The sequence below is a fragment of the Microcaecilia unicolor genome, chromosome 10 (assembly GCF_901765095.1).
Source record: "Microcaecilia unicolor chromosome 10, aMicUni1.1, whole genome shotgun sequence".
Lineage (NCBI taxonomy): Eukaryota > Metazoa > Chordata > Amphibia > Gymnophiona > Siphonopidae > Microcaecilia > Microcaecilia unicolor.
Window position 1 is genome coordinate 130513106 of NC_044040.1, and position 19177 is coordinate 130532282.

Consider the following 19177-nt stretch of genomic DNA (forward strand, 5'->3'; position numbering starts at 1 on the left):
CCCAACCAGGAAGGGTAATTTCTCAGATGCAGAGGTGGAGCTCCTGGTGCAGGAGATACAGCAAAGGCAAGTCAATCTGTTTGCTCCCACAGGGCAGAGGCTGGCTGCGACCACAAAGCAGCGGGAATGGGAGGCGGTACGTGACAGGCTGAATGCAATCTTCCATTGTGGGAGAGACGTCGAGGACTGTAAGCGGAAGTGGCGCAAGCTGAGGAGGGATGTGAGGAGGAAGGCTGGGGCCAATCCCGCTGCACATGACACAGCCAACCTCATCTCCATGGAGCTGATGGTTCACGCACTCCTACCCCAGGAGGGCATCCACGGGATCGGGTCCCTTGACACCTCGGCCCAGCCTGAGGGCTCAGGTAGGTTGTCCATTATGAGGTTGGGGTATCTGTTGTGCTGCACTACACTGTGTTATAGAAGTTGGGGCCAGGGGGAGGGAGGTGAGGAGTGGGGTGGGGCAGGAGGGGGGAGGTGGGGGGGAGGAGTTTCACCAGAGTGTGTCTCAGGCTGTCTTCATATGTGGAATAAACGCCCACCTTTATGATGGTGTCCTGACCTCCTAACCCCTACTCACTTGCTCTGTACCCTTACTCTCTATTCCTACCGTAGTCATTGGCTTCCCTCTTACTTGTCCTGTGTGTGCATCTTAATTAAATTGTAAGCTCTATTTGAGTAGACTCTGTGGGTGCTGTGGGTGTTTGAGCACCCCCAATATTGAGGAAATATCATGTAGGTGTCCAGGGAGGGGTTCTTGGCACTGGGCTTAGCACCCCCAATAATACTTTACACTTGGCTCCTATGGGTGTGTGTAGGTTACTACTGTGGCACAACTTTGGGGCCCTTCCTTCCTACTCCCTCCTATTTTCCCATCACCAAACTGTGCCTATTTCCTTCTGTTACCTCTGTGCTCTAGTCAGTGTGGGCCACATGCATGCAACTTAAGGAGCCTGTAATCAGGGTCATAAAGCAGTTCTAGGCAGTCTACCAAGTCAGTAGTAACACAAGACATGCTCAAATGTCCTTCACTTTAACAAATATACAACAAACAGCTTGTCCACAAAGTTGTGAGCGGTGTCCCTCTCTTGGCTGTCCGTCCACCACCTGTACCCAGCTGCCTGTGGTGCTCTCTTTCACATGGGTGTCAATTCCATTTCCTCCTCACCATCTCTCTTTGCTGGGTCATGAAGCGTGGGGCAATGTATATGAATGCTGAAAGACAAAAGTGGGTTATTTTCACCAACACACTTCCTCACCCTTATGCTATACAGGTGATGATTCTGATGAGGCTGGCCCTAGTGGCCTCCAATCCCAACAAAGGCCTACACCAGCAGGACAACCTCAACCTCCACCACCTGCAGCAGCAGTACAGCCTCAACCTCCACTGCCTGCAGCAGCAATACAGCCTCAACCTCCACCGCCTGCAGCAGCAGTACAGCCTCAACCTCCACCGCCTGCAGCAGCAGTACAGCCTCTACCTCCACCGCCTGTAGCACCAGCAATACAGCCTCTGCCTCCACCACCTGCTGCTGCAGCAGCAGCAGTAGAGGCTGTACCTCCACCACCTGCAGCAGCAGAACCAGCAGTAGAGGCTCAACCTCCACCAGCACCACCAGCAGAGGCTGGACCTTTACCACCAGTTGACTTTGCTGATGAGGAGGATGCATATAGGGGGCCAGCTCCTCGCCAGAGGCCATCCATACAAAGGAGGCAACTACTGTGGCTGGCCACTGATTTGCTGCGGCGCAATGTGCGCTTGGAGGAGTACCGGCAGCAAAAATTAGAGCTGCAGCGGGAGGCACTGCAGGCGCAGCGCTAAGCCCACCAGGAACTGCTCCAGGCGCAGTGCCAAGCCCACCAGGAGGTGCTCCAGGCGCAGCACCAAGCCCACCAGGTGGTGCTCCAGCAACTCCAACAGCTGCAGCACAGCATTGAAGGCCTGCGCCCTCAGGTTACAGCACCTACTCCACCGGTGTTGCTGCAGCAAGACCTGCCATCCACCTCCTCCAGTGGACAGCAACCACCAGCTAAGAGGTGGGCATTGAGATCGTCCGCCTCCGCAGCCACTAGTGCAGCACCCACCAAACCAGCTCCCATCCTGGGTCCTGTGGCCAGACTACAGCCAACAAGGTGGCCAGATTTCCATAGCGCAGCCAAAGCCGCAGGCTGCTGTGTGGATACGGAGGAGGACAGTGGGAGCAGCCCATCAGAGGAGTCTGAACAGACTTCCCCTGCAGCACCAGCTGCAAAGGAAGTCCGTGGGAGGGGTAAGAGGGGACGGGGGAGGGGACGGGGAAAGTGATGGCACATGCTGGAGGGTGAGGGTTGGTGGGTGGTGGTGGGGGGTGTGATTGATGGTAACACTTATGTGAATAATACAAATAAATGTGCACATACTTTCACAGAAAACTTATTTCTATGAGTCTTTGTCTGGCTCTGATGCCAAGCTGGTAAGCAGTGAGCTCTGCTCTGTGGACTGGGGGGTGGGGGTGGAGGGGGCTCCTCTTCCTGCTCATCTGGGGCCTCCTCTGGTGGCTGTGGCTCCTCTGGGAGGGCCTGTCCTCTGCGCTGGGCCAAATTGTGCAGCATGCAGCACGCCACAAAGATCTTGGCCACTTTTTCTGGACTGTAGAGCAGCTCTCCTCCAGACCGGTCCAGACAGCGGAACCGGTTTTTCACCAAGCCAAAGGTCCGCACGATGATCCCCCGGGTGCTCCGATGCCTCCTGTTGTAGGTTTCTTCTGCCCCTGGTTGTGGGTGCACCACGGGGGTCATGAGCCACGTCCTCTGCGGGTAGCCTTGGTCACCTTTGTAGAAAAACAGAATGAGATAGATAAGTGTGTATTGCTTAGAGCAGGTACGGGGGGGAGGGGGGATTAGGATAGTGGGTTGTGGAGTGAGGTGGAGGAAGGCAGGGTGGAGAGTTGCCCAGTGGAGGAGGTATAGTATGGGTACATCCATGTTGCACTTACCTAGTAGCCATCCCCCAGTGAACTCCCCTCGTTCAAACCTGCGGAAGATGCCCGAGTGCTGTAGGATGTAGGCATCGTGGGTGGAACCGGGGTACCTGGCACACGTCTAATATCTCCCCCTGGGCATCACACACAACTTGCATGTTCATAGAATGAAATGCCTTCCTGTTTCTGTAGGTGGCTTCGTATGGCCGGGGGGGTCTGAGGGCTACGTGTGTGCAGTCAATCACACCTATGACCGAGGGGAATCTAGCAACAGCATAGAAGGCAGCCATGTTGTTGTGCAGGGCCTGGGGGGTGGTGGGGAAAGTGATGTAGTGAGAGGTGTGAGTTAGAAAGGCATCCAGGAACTGGGTGAGACAGTGTGAAATAGAAGCCTGGGTGAGCCCTGTGTTAGCAGCTAATACAGATTGAAAACTCCCAGTGGCCAGGACAGAGAGAGAGGCAGTGATTTTGAGGTGGACAGGGATGGGGTTATTCCTACAGGTCTGGGGCTGAAGGAGGGGTTTCAGCTGCTCACAAAGCTGCAGAATGGTCGCCTTATCAAACCTGAACCTTGTCAGACACTGCTGGTCAGTGAGTTGTAGGAAGGTGGTGCAGGGCCTGAACACTCGGGACCGTGAATACCTCCTGTGGTGTGTGGCCTCTTCCTCTAACATGGAAGCCGCCAGTGAATTTAGTGCATCCATTTCCCCACCAGTGCAAGTATTAGTAGTAGTACTGAAACAACAGCAGCACACAGAATCTCACTCCGAACACACCCTCTGGCCACTCACTCGCCAAACAGTACAGGCAACACAGAGACAAACGGAGGTCAGGGAATACAATATACACGTGGGAACAGTGAATGGAGAGGGATAGGGGGAGGGACCGATAGAGCAAGGAGGAGGAGTAGGGAAAGGTCAAAAGGTAAGACACAAAAGAGGCAGGTGAGGGTGACAACGTTCCGACTAGGGCAGACAGACGAACATAACAGGTACTCCACACACTCAGCTTTCTCTGCAACCAACAATTCAGCTCTCTCCCAACACCGATCTCGCCACTCTCCAACTCCACACAATCGCTAATGGGTCTAAAGACGATTTCCCCTTGCTCTGGTCACTTTTATTTCGGGTCTAAGCAATGATGCCCATGTTCCCGCCCACCCAAAATCATTTCGCTATCCGTTATACGTTGTAGACGACCACCTCGTAACACCGCCCCCGACATGCCCCTTATTTGGGCGTTTGTATCTGAGCGTACGAGCGAAACGGACGCACTAAAAGTTTTGTTTCCATTATACTGATTTATTCATTTTTGGGAGATAAACGTCTATCTCCCGATTTGGGTCGCAATATAGGCGTTTTTCTCTTTCGATTATTAGCAGGATAGTCTTCTAATTAAACTCATATAATATCAATAGTGTTTCTTGTAACATTTAAACCATTTATATATACCCACTTTCCCCAAAACAAACCCCCCCCCCTCCTCTCCCCCTGTCTCATCCATGAGGAAAAAATCTAACCCCCAATTCTATGCCAAGGGCCTTATCTCAGGGGCCCAAATCTTCTCCCATTTGCTAGGGTTTTATGTTCCTTAGCCATTAATTTTTCCATATCACTTATATACCAAACCAAATTGTACCATCGCTGCATTGAGGGACATCCAGTCTGTTTCCACATCTGCGCTATCAGCAGCCTAGCTGCATTGAAGCACTGCTTCGCCAACTGTCCTCCCATGACATTAAGCCCCATGATAGATTTGTTAAATAAAAAAACTGCTGGATCCCAGGGAATTTGTCTCTCCACCCAAGCCTGTACTCTCCATCGCACCGACTTCCAAAAAGCTTTTACTTTTCTACAGGACCACCAAATATGTCCCATTGTGCCCACCTGCCCGCATCCTCTCCAGCACATGTTCGAGGTCCTCGGGAACATATAATGTAGCCTCACCGGGGTCAGGTACCAACGGTATAGGACCTTTGTGCAGTTTTCTTGGATATTGACTGCCCGGGAGCTATGAACCGAGGCCCTTTCCATCTGCTGCCATAGTTCAGGGGTATAGGTCACCTCTAGCTCTTTCTCCCACCTATCCCGATGTTTACTACTGACCGCTAGTGAATCCCTCAAATAGCCATATAACTTAGAAATCAGCCCCTTAGTCTCTTCAGTGTCTACACATAGTTGCTCTAAAAAAGTAACTTCCCCCCTTAATTTACCCTTCAGACATGATGCCTGGAGGAAATGGATAATCTGATTATATGCGTAACGGTCTTGTTGAGGTAAGTCATATTCAACTGCTAATTCCTCAAACGTAATGAAGCGCTCCTCTTTCATTAGCTGCCCCCACCATATTAGTCTATTTTTTCGCCACTTAATAAAAGGGGAGAGGGAGCACCCAGGGGGGAACGCCGCATTATATGCTATAGGTGTCAATCATGATTCATAAAATCCCTTCACTCTCTCTAATTTATCCCAACAGGAGAAAGTGTATTGAATAATCGGGTTAAGAGGCTGAGGGAGGTATCGGTACCTGGGGGCCAACCAAAGCAGCTGTCCTAACTTTAATGGACTATGGACCATAAATTGTTCCATCCTGATCCAGGGTTTATGGTCTGACTCATGGAACCACTCAACTGCAGCTTTCACTTGGGCAGCTTTGTGGTACAGCCCCAAATGTGGTACCCCTAATCCTCCCTTACCTTTCCGAGCTACATATGGAACGGATCTGGGTAGTCGAGGCTTACGACCCTGCCAGATGAATTGTTGAAGTCTAACCTGGAGTGATTGTAGCATGCGCTCATCAATTGGTAAGGGTAAGGACTGAAACAGATAGAGCAAACGTGGGAGAATATTCATCTTGACCATTGCTATTCTCCCAAACCATGATAAATGTAGTGGGTCCCACCTTTCCAAATCTTTCCCAAGTTCCTTTATTAATGGCAAATAATTAGCTGCACTCATGCCCTCCAACTTACGGGTAAGTGTCACCCCCAGGTATCTTAGTCCCTGAGTCACCCAAGTTAGTGGGTAAAGCTGACGACAGGTCTGATATTCTACCTCCTCCATCCCCACTGCCATTGCTTCGGTCTTTGTGAAGTTTATTTTAAAACCTGAAACTTGACTGTAAGACTCCATTTCAGCAAATACAGCCGGCATAGATGTTAAGGGGGAAGTTAATGTCAGCAAGACATCGTCCGCGAAAAGGGCAATTTTAGATTCCCACGTGCCTGCTTTCACCCCCTGGATATCCGGATTGGATCTAATATTATGAGCTAAGGGCTCCATAACCAGGGCAAACAATAGAGGAGAAAGGGGACAACCCTGGCGTGTACCTCTATATAACTCAAAAAAGGGGGAAGAGCTGCCATTAATCTTGACACATGCCCTAGGGGCGGTATACAGTTCCCGGATCAGGCCTCTGAACATAGGCCCAAATCCAAACCTCTGTAAAACCAAATGCAGAAACGACCAATGCACTCGGTCAAAAGCTTTCTCGGCACCGATACTAAGCAGACAGCACGAAGTTTGTTGTTGTTTTGCCAAGTATAGGACATCTAACGTCCTCCTAATATTATCAGAGGCTTGTCTGCCCATTAGAAAGCCCACCTGATCTGAGTGTACTAAAGTTGGTGGACAGCAACTAACCTAGTGGCCATTACCTTGGCCAAAATACGGACATCAACATTCAATATGGAAATCAGGCGATAAGAAGCACAGTCAGTCACCTCTTTTTTGGGTTTGGGAATAACTGCTATCCAGGCATCTTTCATGGTAGGGGGTAAATTTCCTCCCTCCCTTATCGAGTTTAAGACCTCTGTCAAAACCGGCGCGAGGTAGGGGGCAAACGTTTTATAATATTCCCCAGTGTACCCATCCAGACCTGGAGATTTACCTGTCTTCAAAGTCTTAATAGCTAGGAGTACTTCCTTGACCTCGATCAGGGCCTCCAACATACTCCAATGGTCCGATCTCAGAGCTGGGAGATTCATGCCCTCTAGGTATGCCTGTACAGCAGTATTTGGTATAGAGGGGTCTCTAGTATATAATTCAGCATAAAAATCCCGAAATCGATTCCTAACAGCTTGAGATGTGGAAAGAGTCCTACCTTTCTTGTCTTTGATCCGGAATATGTTTCTGTCCCCCCTAAGCTTACGCAATTTAAGCACCAGTTGGCGATTAATTTTATTTTTCTCTTTGTAAGCATGCAAATGGAGTTTCTCATTAATAAAATCAAGATCCTTAGCGAGCATCATATCTAATTGTAGCCTCGCCTCCTGAAGAGATCTATACACCCTGGAAGAGCCTGTTCGTTTGTGTTGGACCTCTAGATCTGCAATCCGGCCCCTCCAGTACCGCTTCAGAGTTTCGTTTCATCGTTTAAGGCGACCTGCCACTGTCATAAAGTGGCCTTGTGATACTGCTTTCATAGCTTCCCAAACAGCAGCAATGGAGGGGCCAGAGTGCAAATTAAAGCTAAAGTATTCTTTAAGTACTTTCACATATTCTGCACAAATGTGTTCATCTCCAAGCAGAGTATTATTAAAGGTCCACCGCTTATGTAAGATATCGTCACTAGATAGGGATAGCAGTGCCACACAAGGGGCATGATCTGAAACAGTAATATTTCCTATTTGCGTACTCCTCACTTGGTTCCCCAATAATTTGTCTATAAAAAGAAAATCAATGCGAGAATAAGAGGCATGCACAGAGGAGTAAAAGGAGTAATCTCGATCAAGGGGATGTCCATCTCGCCAGGCATCAAAAAGTCCCATCTCCTCTACACAGGAGGCCAATTGCTCAGCCAGTGTTCTGTCTGCTTGGGAAACCGACCCCGAACGGTCCAGATCTGGGTTCATGGTGGCATTAAAATCACCTCCCAAAATAAGCTGGCCTCCAACCAAAGTTCTTACATTCCTCTTAAGTGTTTTAAAAAAAGAGGCTTGGCCCGTATTTGGCCCGTAAATGGATCCCCAGGTATACTCCTTGGATTCCAACATTCCGCGAATCAAAAGGAAACGTCCAGCTGAGTCTCTCTTGATTTGCTGAATCTGTAAGGGTATACTATCATGAAAAAGTAATACCACTCCTCGCTTCTTACTATTCACAATATCAGAAGCAAAGTAAATTTTTGAGTAGGAGGCAGGGCGAAACAGATGCTCATCTGCACGTTTCAAGTGTGTTTCTTGTAACATGACCACCTGTGGTCGTAATCTAGCTAACTCTTGGTATATAAGCTGTCTCTTTCTGGGAGCATTTAGCCCCTTAACATTCCATGTAAGTATCTTTAGGTCAGACAAAATCTACCATCCAAAAGTAGAAAGAGGCATAAACCAGAGTATACAGCATCATTTTCAATATAAACTTTCCCCAAAGTGAGTCCAGAAGAGAGGTAAAAAACCCCCACCTCCCCACCTCCCACCCCAACACTGGTTTTCATGTGGCAGAGAGAGAATAACCCTCCTCCTCCCAACCACACTAAACTCCCAACAAGGTCACCCACCTCCCCTACGGCCCATCTTCCCGACCTCCCGCTCAGCCCTGAATATCAACCCTCCAGTTCAGTACAGATACCTCTCCTTTCTTTCTTCTCTGGTTGTGTTACCATCCAAAAAATCAAAACCTTGAGATTGTCCCAATTCAAGTTGCAGATCACGTTGCCGCCACACGTGGCTTCTTTGCTTTATTGAAAACTTGCTTCCATTGGTGGACCTTATCCCGCGCCTTGTTCGCCACCACGATTTCATCAGCCTCCGTTTCCATCAAACCCGCTAGTTGGAGTAGCTGTTTTACTTCCGCTACCTTACGCAGCTGATGAGATTTGCCCGATATAGCAAAGCACAATGCAAATAGAAAAGCCCATCGGTATTTAATATTGTGCTTGTTCAAAGCTTCTAATACTGGATTCATATCTCTACGCCACTGCAACGTATGAGCAGACAGATCTTGATACACAGTTATCAGAGTTTCATTGTACATCAGTTCTTTCTGTTGGCGCGCCAGGGCAAGTAAATTTTCTTTTTCAGAGAATTTCCAGAACCGCACAACTATGTCCCGCAGTTTATTATTCTGGGGGTTGCCCAGTGCCCTGTGTGCCAGTTCAATTTCTGGCATGGGGGTATCTGGCTGGGCCGCCAGCAAGTGCCCGCAGATCTCTTGTACAATTTTCAGGACCTCCTCTTGGGCCCCCCCTCTGGCACACCTCGAAAGCGCAGATTCTTGCGTTTACTGCGGTTTTCAATATCATCGAGCTTATAGTGTAGCTCATTCATCTGTGTTTCATATCCTTTGTCACACTGGCACAGTTGTTGTACGACTTCCACGTGTTCATCCATCCTTGTTTCTAGATCTTCAATGCGGGTACCTACGTCCTTCAGCTCACCTCGCAAATTATCAATGCGTTCTACTACTACTACTACTTAACATTTCTAAAGCGCTACTAGGGTTACGCAGTGCTGTACAATTTAACATAGAGGGACAGTCCCTGCTCAAGGAGCTTACAATCTAATGTCCGCCTTCATATGGGCTAGATCTTTTCGTAGATCAAGGAGCAGACGAGCAGAATGTGATTTTCTAACACTACCAGTTTCTTCCTCCGATCTCCCCGATTCAAAATCTGAGGCCTCCTCAAGTTGTGGGGAGACATGGCGCGATGGTGTCTTTGATGTGCGCTGGCTACTGCGCACCCCGCTCTTTGCCTCCATACTCTTTAGTTTTTGCGACATCTCACCTTCCCATGCTTCAGGTAAGTCGCAATCAACAAGAGAGGCACAAATTGTGTCGTATTTTGCGCTAAAGATCGCTATGTTAGCTGGGCTGTTCGTGAGCAACAAGATCAGGCTTCCATCGAGGTCAGTGATGTCACCGGAAGTCCACGACCATATAATTTTTAAGGCTCTTTATAATAATCTAATATCCCTAGTACTTCAAGAAGTTTTTATTAAACAACATCAATAATACTAAGATGCAATGAGCAGTTCAGCAATAAGGGGTTGCTATCCAGTCTTTTGCACTGAGTGTCACATGTATGATTGTCTCCCAGTTGGCTAGAGGTTATATATGTGTAGTTGATGTAGGGAGCTCCTAACTCTTAGAATACGAATCTGTTCTTCTGAGGCTAGAGTAGCAGACTTGGAGGAGCAGAGGGAGACAGAGAGGTACATAGAGGAGGCCTACAGGGATGTTATAGAGAAGTCTCTTCTCCAGTCTGGCAGCCCCTATGCTGCCTTAGAGGAGGGAGGTCTCCTAAAAGGAAAGCATCAAGCTGGTGAAGTAGGATGTAATCCTGTAGCTAGAACCTGCCCGCCAGGGGATGTAATATCCTTTCACACTGAGGATGTGTCTCCAGGAACCTCTGCCCAAGAGGGAAGGGTTAGGATAGCTGTTGTAGTTGGTGATTCAATCATTAGGCATGTAGATAGCTGGATGGCTGGTGGACATGAGGATCATCTGGTCACTGGCCTACCTGATGTGAAGGTGGTAGACTTCACACATCCCTGGAGAGGAGCTGGCTGTCTTGGTACATGTGGGTACCAATGACATAGGAAAATGTAGGAGGGAGGTTCTGGAAGCCAAATTTAGGCTCTTAGGTAGAAAGCTGAAATCCAGATCCTCCAGGGTAGCATTTGCAGAAATGGTCTCCGTTCCACTTGTAGAACCCAAGAGGCAGGCAGAGCTCCAGTCTTAATGCGTGGTTGAGATGACGGTGCAGGGATGAGGGATTTAGATTTGTTAGGAACTGGGCAACATTCTGGGCAGTGACGTAGCCACAGGTGGGCCTGGGTGGGTAGGAGCCCACCCAGTTTCTCTTCAGGCCCACTCAGTGGTGATGCACATCATTGGTATAGCTGGGGGGGATCCCTGGGCCCCACCAGCTGAAGAGTAATTTCTGGAGTGCTCCAAGAAGTCTGATCCCTAAGGCAGTCAGCCTACTGCTGATATTCCCCCCACCTCCCGCGCATGCTCAATTCAATTGGCACCCCTGCGTGTGTGTGCATGGGGGATACTGGTTGAACTGAGCATATGTGTGTGTGTGGGGGGGAGGGGACAGTGCCAATATTGGTGGCTGGAAATGCACTGCTGACTACCGTGAGGATGAGACTGCTCAGGGGACTCCAGAAAGGACTTAGCTGGCAGAGCCTGGGGATCTCTGCCAGCCAAGGTATTCATCTTTACTGCTTTTTTTTAGCGTGGGGGGGGGGGGGGGACAGAGAGGAAATGCATGGGTCATGCCCACCCAGTCCACCCCCAGGCCCACCCAAACATTGGGGAGCCTGTTCCTGAAAGAATGGCCTCTACCTTAATAGGGATGGAACAAGGCTGCTGGCGCTAACATTTAAAAAGAAGATAGAGCAGCTTTTAAACTAAAATGGGGGGGGGGGGGGGGGGGTAGGGAGAAGCTGTTGCCCAGGAGTGCATTGTACGCTGTGGAGAATCCTTAAAGGATCTTTAGAGAGGTTTCAATAATGATGAAGGAAAGCCAAGAATGATTAATGGGAAAACAGAGTAAAGGATGCAAATTATCCCTGTCAACTTCAAAGCAATTTGTAGATGCAATAAAAAACACAATTTGAAGTGCCAATAAATAAATACTGGCAGCCTAAAAAATAAGATGGGAGAGTTGAAATATATAGCATTTTTGTGCATTTTATACTTGGACATTTTGGACTTTTTTTTTTTTTAATGGACCAAAAAACAAAACATCCAAATCACAAAACCTTGTTCAAAACAGTATTTAAAAAAAAAAAAAAAATTGACGTTTTTCTGTTCTGAAAATGACCTACTTTTTTATTCAGATTTTGGATGTTTTTGCAAAATGTTCAAAGTCGGACTTAGACGTCATATCGAAAATGCCCCTCTACGACTTTCTGTGGATTTGAAATTAGTTATTGGACAGAAAACAGAGGGTAGGGTTAAATGGTCATTTTTCTCAATGGAGGAGGGTGAACAGTGCAGTGCCACTGGGATCAGTGGTATTTAACATATTTATAAATGATCTGGAAATCAGAACGATGAGTGAAGTAATTAAATTTGTAGAAGTGATGCATATTGGGAAGAATAATCCAAATCATAGTTACCTGATGCTAGGGTCCACCTTAGGAGTCAGGACTCAAGAAAAAGATCTAGGTGTCATTCGGGCTCATTTTCAAAAGACATAAATTGTAAGATGGACGTCCTTCTCCCAGAGACGTCCAAATCGGTATAATCGAAACCCGATTTTGGACATCTCCAACTGTAGTCCGTCGCAAGGATGTCCAAAGTTCAAGGGGGCATGTTGGAGGCATAGTGAAGGCGGGACTTGGGCATGCCTAACACTTAAATGTCTTTGACCCATAATCGAAAAAAACAAGGATGTCCCTGATGAACACTTGGACATTTTCACCTGGACGTGTTTTTATTACAAATAAGGCACGAAAAGGAGCCCAAAATGATCAGATGACCACCGGAAAGAATTGGGGATGACCTCCTGTTACTCACCCAGTGGTCACTAACCCCCTCCCACCCTCAAAAAACATCTTTAAAAATATGTCATGCCAGTCTCTATGCCAGCCTCAGATGTCATACTCAGGTCCATGACAGCGCATGCAGGTCCCAGGAGCAGTTTTAGTGGGTACTGCAGTGCACTTCAGACAGGCAGACCCTGGCCCATACCCCCCCCCCCCCCACCTGTTACATTTGTGGAGGAAATAGCAAGCTCTCCAAAACCCACCACAAACCCACTGTACCCATATATAGGTGCCCCTTCACCTATAAGGGCTATGGTAGTGGTGTACAGTTGTGGGTTTTGGGGGGTTTGGGGGGAGGCTCAGCACACAAGGTAAGGGAGCTATGTTACTGGGAGCATTTTATGAAGTCCACTGCAGGCCCCCTAGGGTGCCCAGTTGGTGTCCTGGCATGTCAGGGGGACCAGTGCACTACAAATGCTGGCTCCTCCCATGCCCAAATAGCTTAAATTTGGACATTTATGACATGGACATCTTTGGTTTCGAAAATCGCCAAAAGTCAGAAACATCCATGTCTAGGAATGTCCAAATCTAAGAATTTTGACATCTCTGACGGCATTTTCGAAACGAAAGATGGCCGTCCATCTTGTTTCAAAAATACGGGTTTCCATGCCCTTGGATTTCACCGTTTTGCAAGGACATCCAAATCGCAACTTGTACGTTTCTTTCGAAAATACCATTGTAGACAATAAGCTGAAGTCTTCTGCCCAGTGTGCAGCAGTGGCCAAAAAAGCAAACAGGATGCTAGAAATTATTAGAAAAGGGATGTAAAATAACACCAAGAATATTATAATGGTTCTGTATTGTGCCATTGTGCAACCTCACCTTGAGTATTACGTTCAATTCTGGTCTCTGTATCTCAAAAAAGATATAGCGGAAATTGAAAAGAGAGTGCTGAGGAAGGATATGATTGAGGTCTACAAATTCCTGATTGGTGTAAAACAGGTAAAAATGAATTGCTTTTTCACTCTTTCAAAAAGTACAAAGACTAGGGGACACTCAGTGAAATACATGGAAATACTTTTAAAACAAATAGGAGGAAATATTATTTTACTCAAAGAATAGTTAGGCGGTTAGCATATCTGGGTTTAAAAAAGGGTTGGACTAGTTCCTGGAGGAAAAGTCCATAGTCTATTGAGATAGACACAGGGGAAGCCACTGCTTGTCCTGGGATTGGTAGCATGGAATGTTGCTACTAACTAGGTTTCTGCCAGGTACTTGTGACCTGGGTTGACCACTGTTGGATGCAGGATTCTAGGCTATGTTGATAGTACAGGAAGACACCTGATTTATAAAGAAACATTATATTACATAAAGATCTTAATGCAACCAGTAATCCATCCTATACTTTGTTTGATATGCATAGGAAAAAGCAAAAAGTTTCTTAGATTTCTTGCCTTTAGGGTTTGGAAAATATAATATTGACTTATTACATGAACGTCTATCATGAACAGATGGAGAATGGATTCAATTGTACATATAAGAGGGTACTACATCATAAATAATCTTAAAAATAATACAGTAAAGTTTGAACAAAATCCTTGCCTCTATTGGTAAACAATGTAGCTGAATAGAATGACGAGAAACTTTCAAATTTGTTTAATGAGAATATCAAACAAATGGAGGTGTTTTGTATGGTCCGCAGAGACCGTTCCTAGATCTTTGGTCTTCACTCCCAGTCCTTGAGAGCTGTCAACTGATCAGTTTATCAGTATATCCCTCATGAATATGCATAAGAGATTTGTATGCCTACTATCTTTATCGTATACAAATCTTTCTCATGAATATTCCTGAGGGATATCCTGAAAACCTGACCTGTTGGTGACTATCAAGTACTGGAATTGTAGATCAAGGGTCTAGATGGTGGGTGCTGACATTTACGCCTAATTGGGGAAAAAAGGTACACATGTAAAGTGCATATTTTATAAAATATGCATGTAAATTGTGTCTCCACCTAAACTCCTCCTCCAAGCACTCCAACTGTAGAAGCATGTGCCATCTTGCACTGCCTGTATTTTTATGTGTGGTAAAGAGGCCTTTTACACCCATAAAACAACATTTTATGTGTGTAAAAGTCTTATAAAATTAGCCTCTACATGCTTATGGTTCTTATTTTAAAAGTCCTTTGCCTATTTTAGACATGCATTTCCTGGCATTTAGACATGCATATTGCATACACGTCTAAATCCCAATTTTTCAGTTCCAGGATATACATGTCAAAATCTCAAAAATGTGCATATTGACAAGTGCTTGGGGCAGGACTAGGGCGGCATCAAAAAGTAAACATGCATTTACCATTTCAAAGAGGAATGCAAAGCTATGTCCAAAAGATGCGTGCCTTGTAGCGCTATAGAAATGCTAAATAGTAGTAGTAGTAGTAGTAGGAATGCAAAGCTATGTCCAAAAAGATGGGTGCTGAGGTCTACACCTCGTTTCATGTAGCAGTCTACTGGAAAGATTAGGGGAGGCCACCCCTTTAATCCCCAAGTTTTTCTTGTTTCCTGAAAGCAATACCTGCTAAGGACAGTGGACTCTGTGACAATGTTGGAAAACATAGCAGGGTATATTTCTAAAACATACACGTGCATGTGCCAGCATATGCATTTTCTGAAATACTGGCACTGGCACATACACATTTAAGTTGCCGTGTTGCCCATTGATATTTAAGAGATTTATGCTTTGGAAATAGATGCTCCTGCTAAACAATTGGGCATTAATGTCCACTGCACTAAGTATTTTGGAACAGGCTCTATGGCAGCAAATCCTTGTCTAAAATATTAGTGGAACTTGAGACACCCCGACCTGGGTGTCTCAGTTCCGTTTTCCATATCCCCTTTTACAGTGTGTCTGTATGAAAGCTCCCATACACAGTGACACCTGGTGAAGGTATAGGTGCCAGTAAATATAAGTGCATATGTGTATATTCTATAATATCCTTACATATTATCAATGACTCCCTCTCCTCTGTTCATCCACCAACCACATATATTCATGCAATCATTAAGTAGGAAATTGATTAACGGAGGGTCTGTATGAGGGAATAAATAATAACTCTATAAGCGTTTCGTTTAATGTTGGGAGGTATTTTTACATATTTCTATGTTTTGTAGGGGTCAGTCCTTGAGACAGCCCTGGGGAAGGGCGAAACGTGCATGTCGGACGTTAACAACAACACCTGGGTCCGATTTTGAAATAAGATGAGTATTCAAGCATAGAGGTAAAAAGAATTTATATAAAAAGAAGAAAAGTATATACAAAAATGTGGCATCATGGTGAGCTGATGAAGAGTTGTGTGCAAGGTTTGTTGCCATAAAGTTGAGTTGGCAATATGCACAACTGAGGTTCCTAAGCTATCACAAGAATTCTTTAATGATTGCATGAATATATGTGGTTGGTGGATGAACAGAGGAGAGGGAGTCATTGATAATATGTAAGGATATAATTTTTAGACTCCCAATAGTGGCTAAAGTAATAAGCAGCCGAAGAGACTTATATTCTATAATATGCATGAACAAGGGCTGGTTCTGTCCCTAATCCCATTCCTAGGAATTACTGTGCAAGTATCATGTAACAGTAGGCGCTTTAATTTCTGAGTGCCTACTTTTACACTTGTATATCCTCGAGGAACTTTATAAGCATCTATCTGATTCCATAAAATTCTGTTCTATGTGCTCAAGTAGCATATAAAATTATTCCCTAAGGTACTCATTTTCAAAGCAGATTGATGTCTTAAAATGCCTAAAAAAAAGTCCATCTACTAAAAACATCCAGATGTTTGGAAAGCTAGAATTTGAACGTTTCACACTGCAGTTCATCCAAATAGCAAGGGAGTGTGTTGTGGGTATATTTTAGGCAGGACTAGGGAGGGCCCAAAAGTAGGATGTCCAATAGGGATTTTTGAGTGGGAAGAAACATCCATGTCTAAAAAGAAGGACATTTTTATCTAGACCTGTTTCAATCATGTCCAAATTATAAAACGTTGCTCTAATTGAGCAGCTGACCACTGAAGGGATAAAGGCATGATGACTGCTCCTTAATTCTCCAGTGGTTGCTGTCCCCCTCTCTCTCCCCTGAAAGTGAAACTGGAAAGGAAAACCAGGACTTACGCCAGCTGCAGGTATTATGGCCATTCTGAATAGAGTAGTAAGCAGGTCAGAGGAGGAACCTAGTGGTTAGTGCAGTGGCCTGTAAAACAAGGGACCCAGGTTCAAGTCTGACTTCAACTTTTTTTTTTAATTATTATTTATAATTCTGAGCCTTCCAGAAACAGAAAAACATCTACTGTATCTAAATATATAAGACACCTACAAACCTGAAGTTTATTGAACTGGTGTACATTCAGGTGCTGTAGGTATTTTCCAGGTCCTGGAGGGGTCACATTTACAAAAATAAAAAAGAGCTATAGTGGGGTTTTGAACTTGTGTTCCTTGGTTTACAGTCCATTAAACTAACCACTAGGCTACTTCTCTGTTCAGCAGAGACACCTGTGTGGCCATATTTTTGAAAATGATGCTAGACAGACGTTCATGTCCCTGTTTTTTTTGTCATTTAAAAGTTGGCCACTTCATTTTGGAAAATGGTTATTCATTTTTTTTTTTGTTGTTACATTTGTACCCCGCGCTTTCCCACTCATGGCAGGCTCAATACGGTGGGCGATGGAGGGTTAAGTGACTTGCCCAGAGTCACAAGGACATTTTCATTGGAAAAATATCCATCTCATAGCCACAATCGAGCAAGAAATCTAGATGTTTTTCTGCTTGATTATGGCTTGAGATAGATGGGGGGGGGGGGGGGGGGGGGGATTTTGGGGACTTTTATTAGGTTTTTTTTAAATGCCCCTCTAAGTATATGCATACTATTTTCATCCCCCTACCTAAGCATACTCTCAGGAATTTCTCTTTTTTCTTATAGCCAATAGTATGCACATTATAGAAATTTATTTAACCAGATCATTTTACAAGAGTAAATACCTTTGAAAACTCCCCTTTCTTCTCTGTGTTCTGAATTTGGGTGAAATGGACCCATTGTTCTTAGCAATTAACAATGCCTTGTTTATAACAAATGTCTAAACATATACTGTATCTTGAAAAAGCACAAATGGAAGCAAACTATATTGGACAATTGTTCTTGGAAGATAAATAATGGATTGTTTGGTCATGTTATTTGACAAAATGCTGGTGGATACAATATCTTTTTTAAAAAAGAGGCTGCCATCAGGGAAGCCTTTCTGCCATCTTTATTAATATGTAAATACCTTCAAAAATAAATCAGCTGATATTATCATTTCTTTTCTTCTTTATTATATAACAGGTGCAAAAGATAATGTTAAACACCACCCAGTATTTTTCCATCCTGCGTAACCCTGTTTCTCTGCTGGAATCCTCCTATGTTTATTTCAGATATCTTCCATCCTTTAATAAAACAAGGACACTGAATCAGTTCCTGATTTCTCCACTCAGTTATTACAGTCCACATGAAACGTATAATATGCTTATCAGGAACACTATGTGGTATGATTTTGGTTATGATAACAATGCAGAAGATAAAGAGGACTATGTATACTCAGTCCTAAAGGAGATCGAACAGAGGTTCCAGCTGATACTCATTGCTGAATACTTTGATGAGTCCATGGTTCTTCTGAAGAACACTCTGTGCTGGGAACTGGAAGATGTGGTTTACTTCAAGTTGAACTTCAGAAGCAAAGACACTATTCAGAACCTGACCCAAGAGAGCAAGGAGAGGGCAAAACAGTGGTGCTCCTTGGACTGGAAACTCTACAAACACTTCAACAGGACCTTCTGGAGCAGAATCCAAGACACCATTGGCCTTGAAAAAATGCAGCAGGAAGTAGAGATCTTGCAAGCAAGGCAGAAAGAATTCATGCAAGTATGTCTCTTGGATGGCAAAGCAACAGATAAATCTAAAATCAAAGACTCTGTTCTCCAACCTGCACAGGCAGGGGAGGCAAATATCTTGGGATATAACCTTAAACCAGGATTGGATACTAAGACTATGAGAGTTTGTCGTAGCATGATCATGCCAGAGCATAAGTATATTAATCTTATACGTGATCATCAGAAACAAAAAATATTATAAAACTGTATGTCTTCTATAATGTGAATAATCTCAAAGCTAAATAATACATGTTGAATCTTTAACAGCAGGACTTCTGAATGTGTACAAACAAGTAGAACTTCATGAAGATATCAGAGGGAGCTGTGGGAAACAGAAATGAATGATGATGGGGGGGGGGGGGGGGCAATTCAGCAAGCAGCATTAGGGCCTTCGTGTGGGCATTAGGATCTTAAAGTACATTAAGGGAATTAACACGTGCTAAATGCTAAGAAGCCAATAGGTATATAGGACTAAATTCCATATATGGCACCAAAAAAGTCAGCACCGAAAAAAGCGCTATTCTGTAAAAATGCTCAAAGTTAGGAATAGTTTATAGAATAGCACTTACACCCAGACATCATGCCTAACTTTAGGCGTGATAAATCTTATAAACATGACTGAATTATTTAATGTGCAAGGACATATGTCAAATCAACTGTCTTCATAATATCCCAAGCAACTATCTATTGTTATATGTTACAAAACAAGCCAGATATATTCAAATTGCTCATACCACAAAGGAAAATATTGATAAATCAAAAAGAATCTGTTCCTTAATAGGATCCTCAGCACTCTGAGAATCCTATTAAGGAACAGATCCTTTTTG

At 45.0% G+C, this 19177-nt stretch overlaps 1 protein-coding gene across 1 annotated transcript in view; it reads left to right on the forward strand.

Moving 5' to 3' along the window:
* LOC115478333 (galactose-3-O-sulfotransferase 2-like) overlaps positions 1 to 18552 on the forward strand; it is a 195174-nt gene extending 176622 nt beyond the window's left edge. Inside the window, exon 3 of the mRNA XM_030215637.1 lies at positions 17767 to 18552. Coding sequence (XP_030071497.1) covers positions 17767 to 18552 — 786 coding nt within the window. The remainder of the gene's footprint in view (positions 1 to 17766) is intronic.
* Positions 18553 to 19177: the final 625 nt, after the last annotated feature.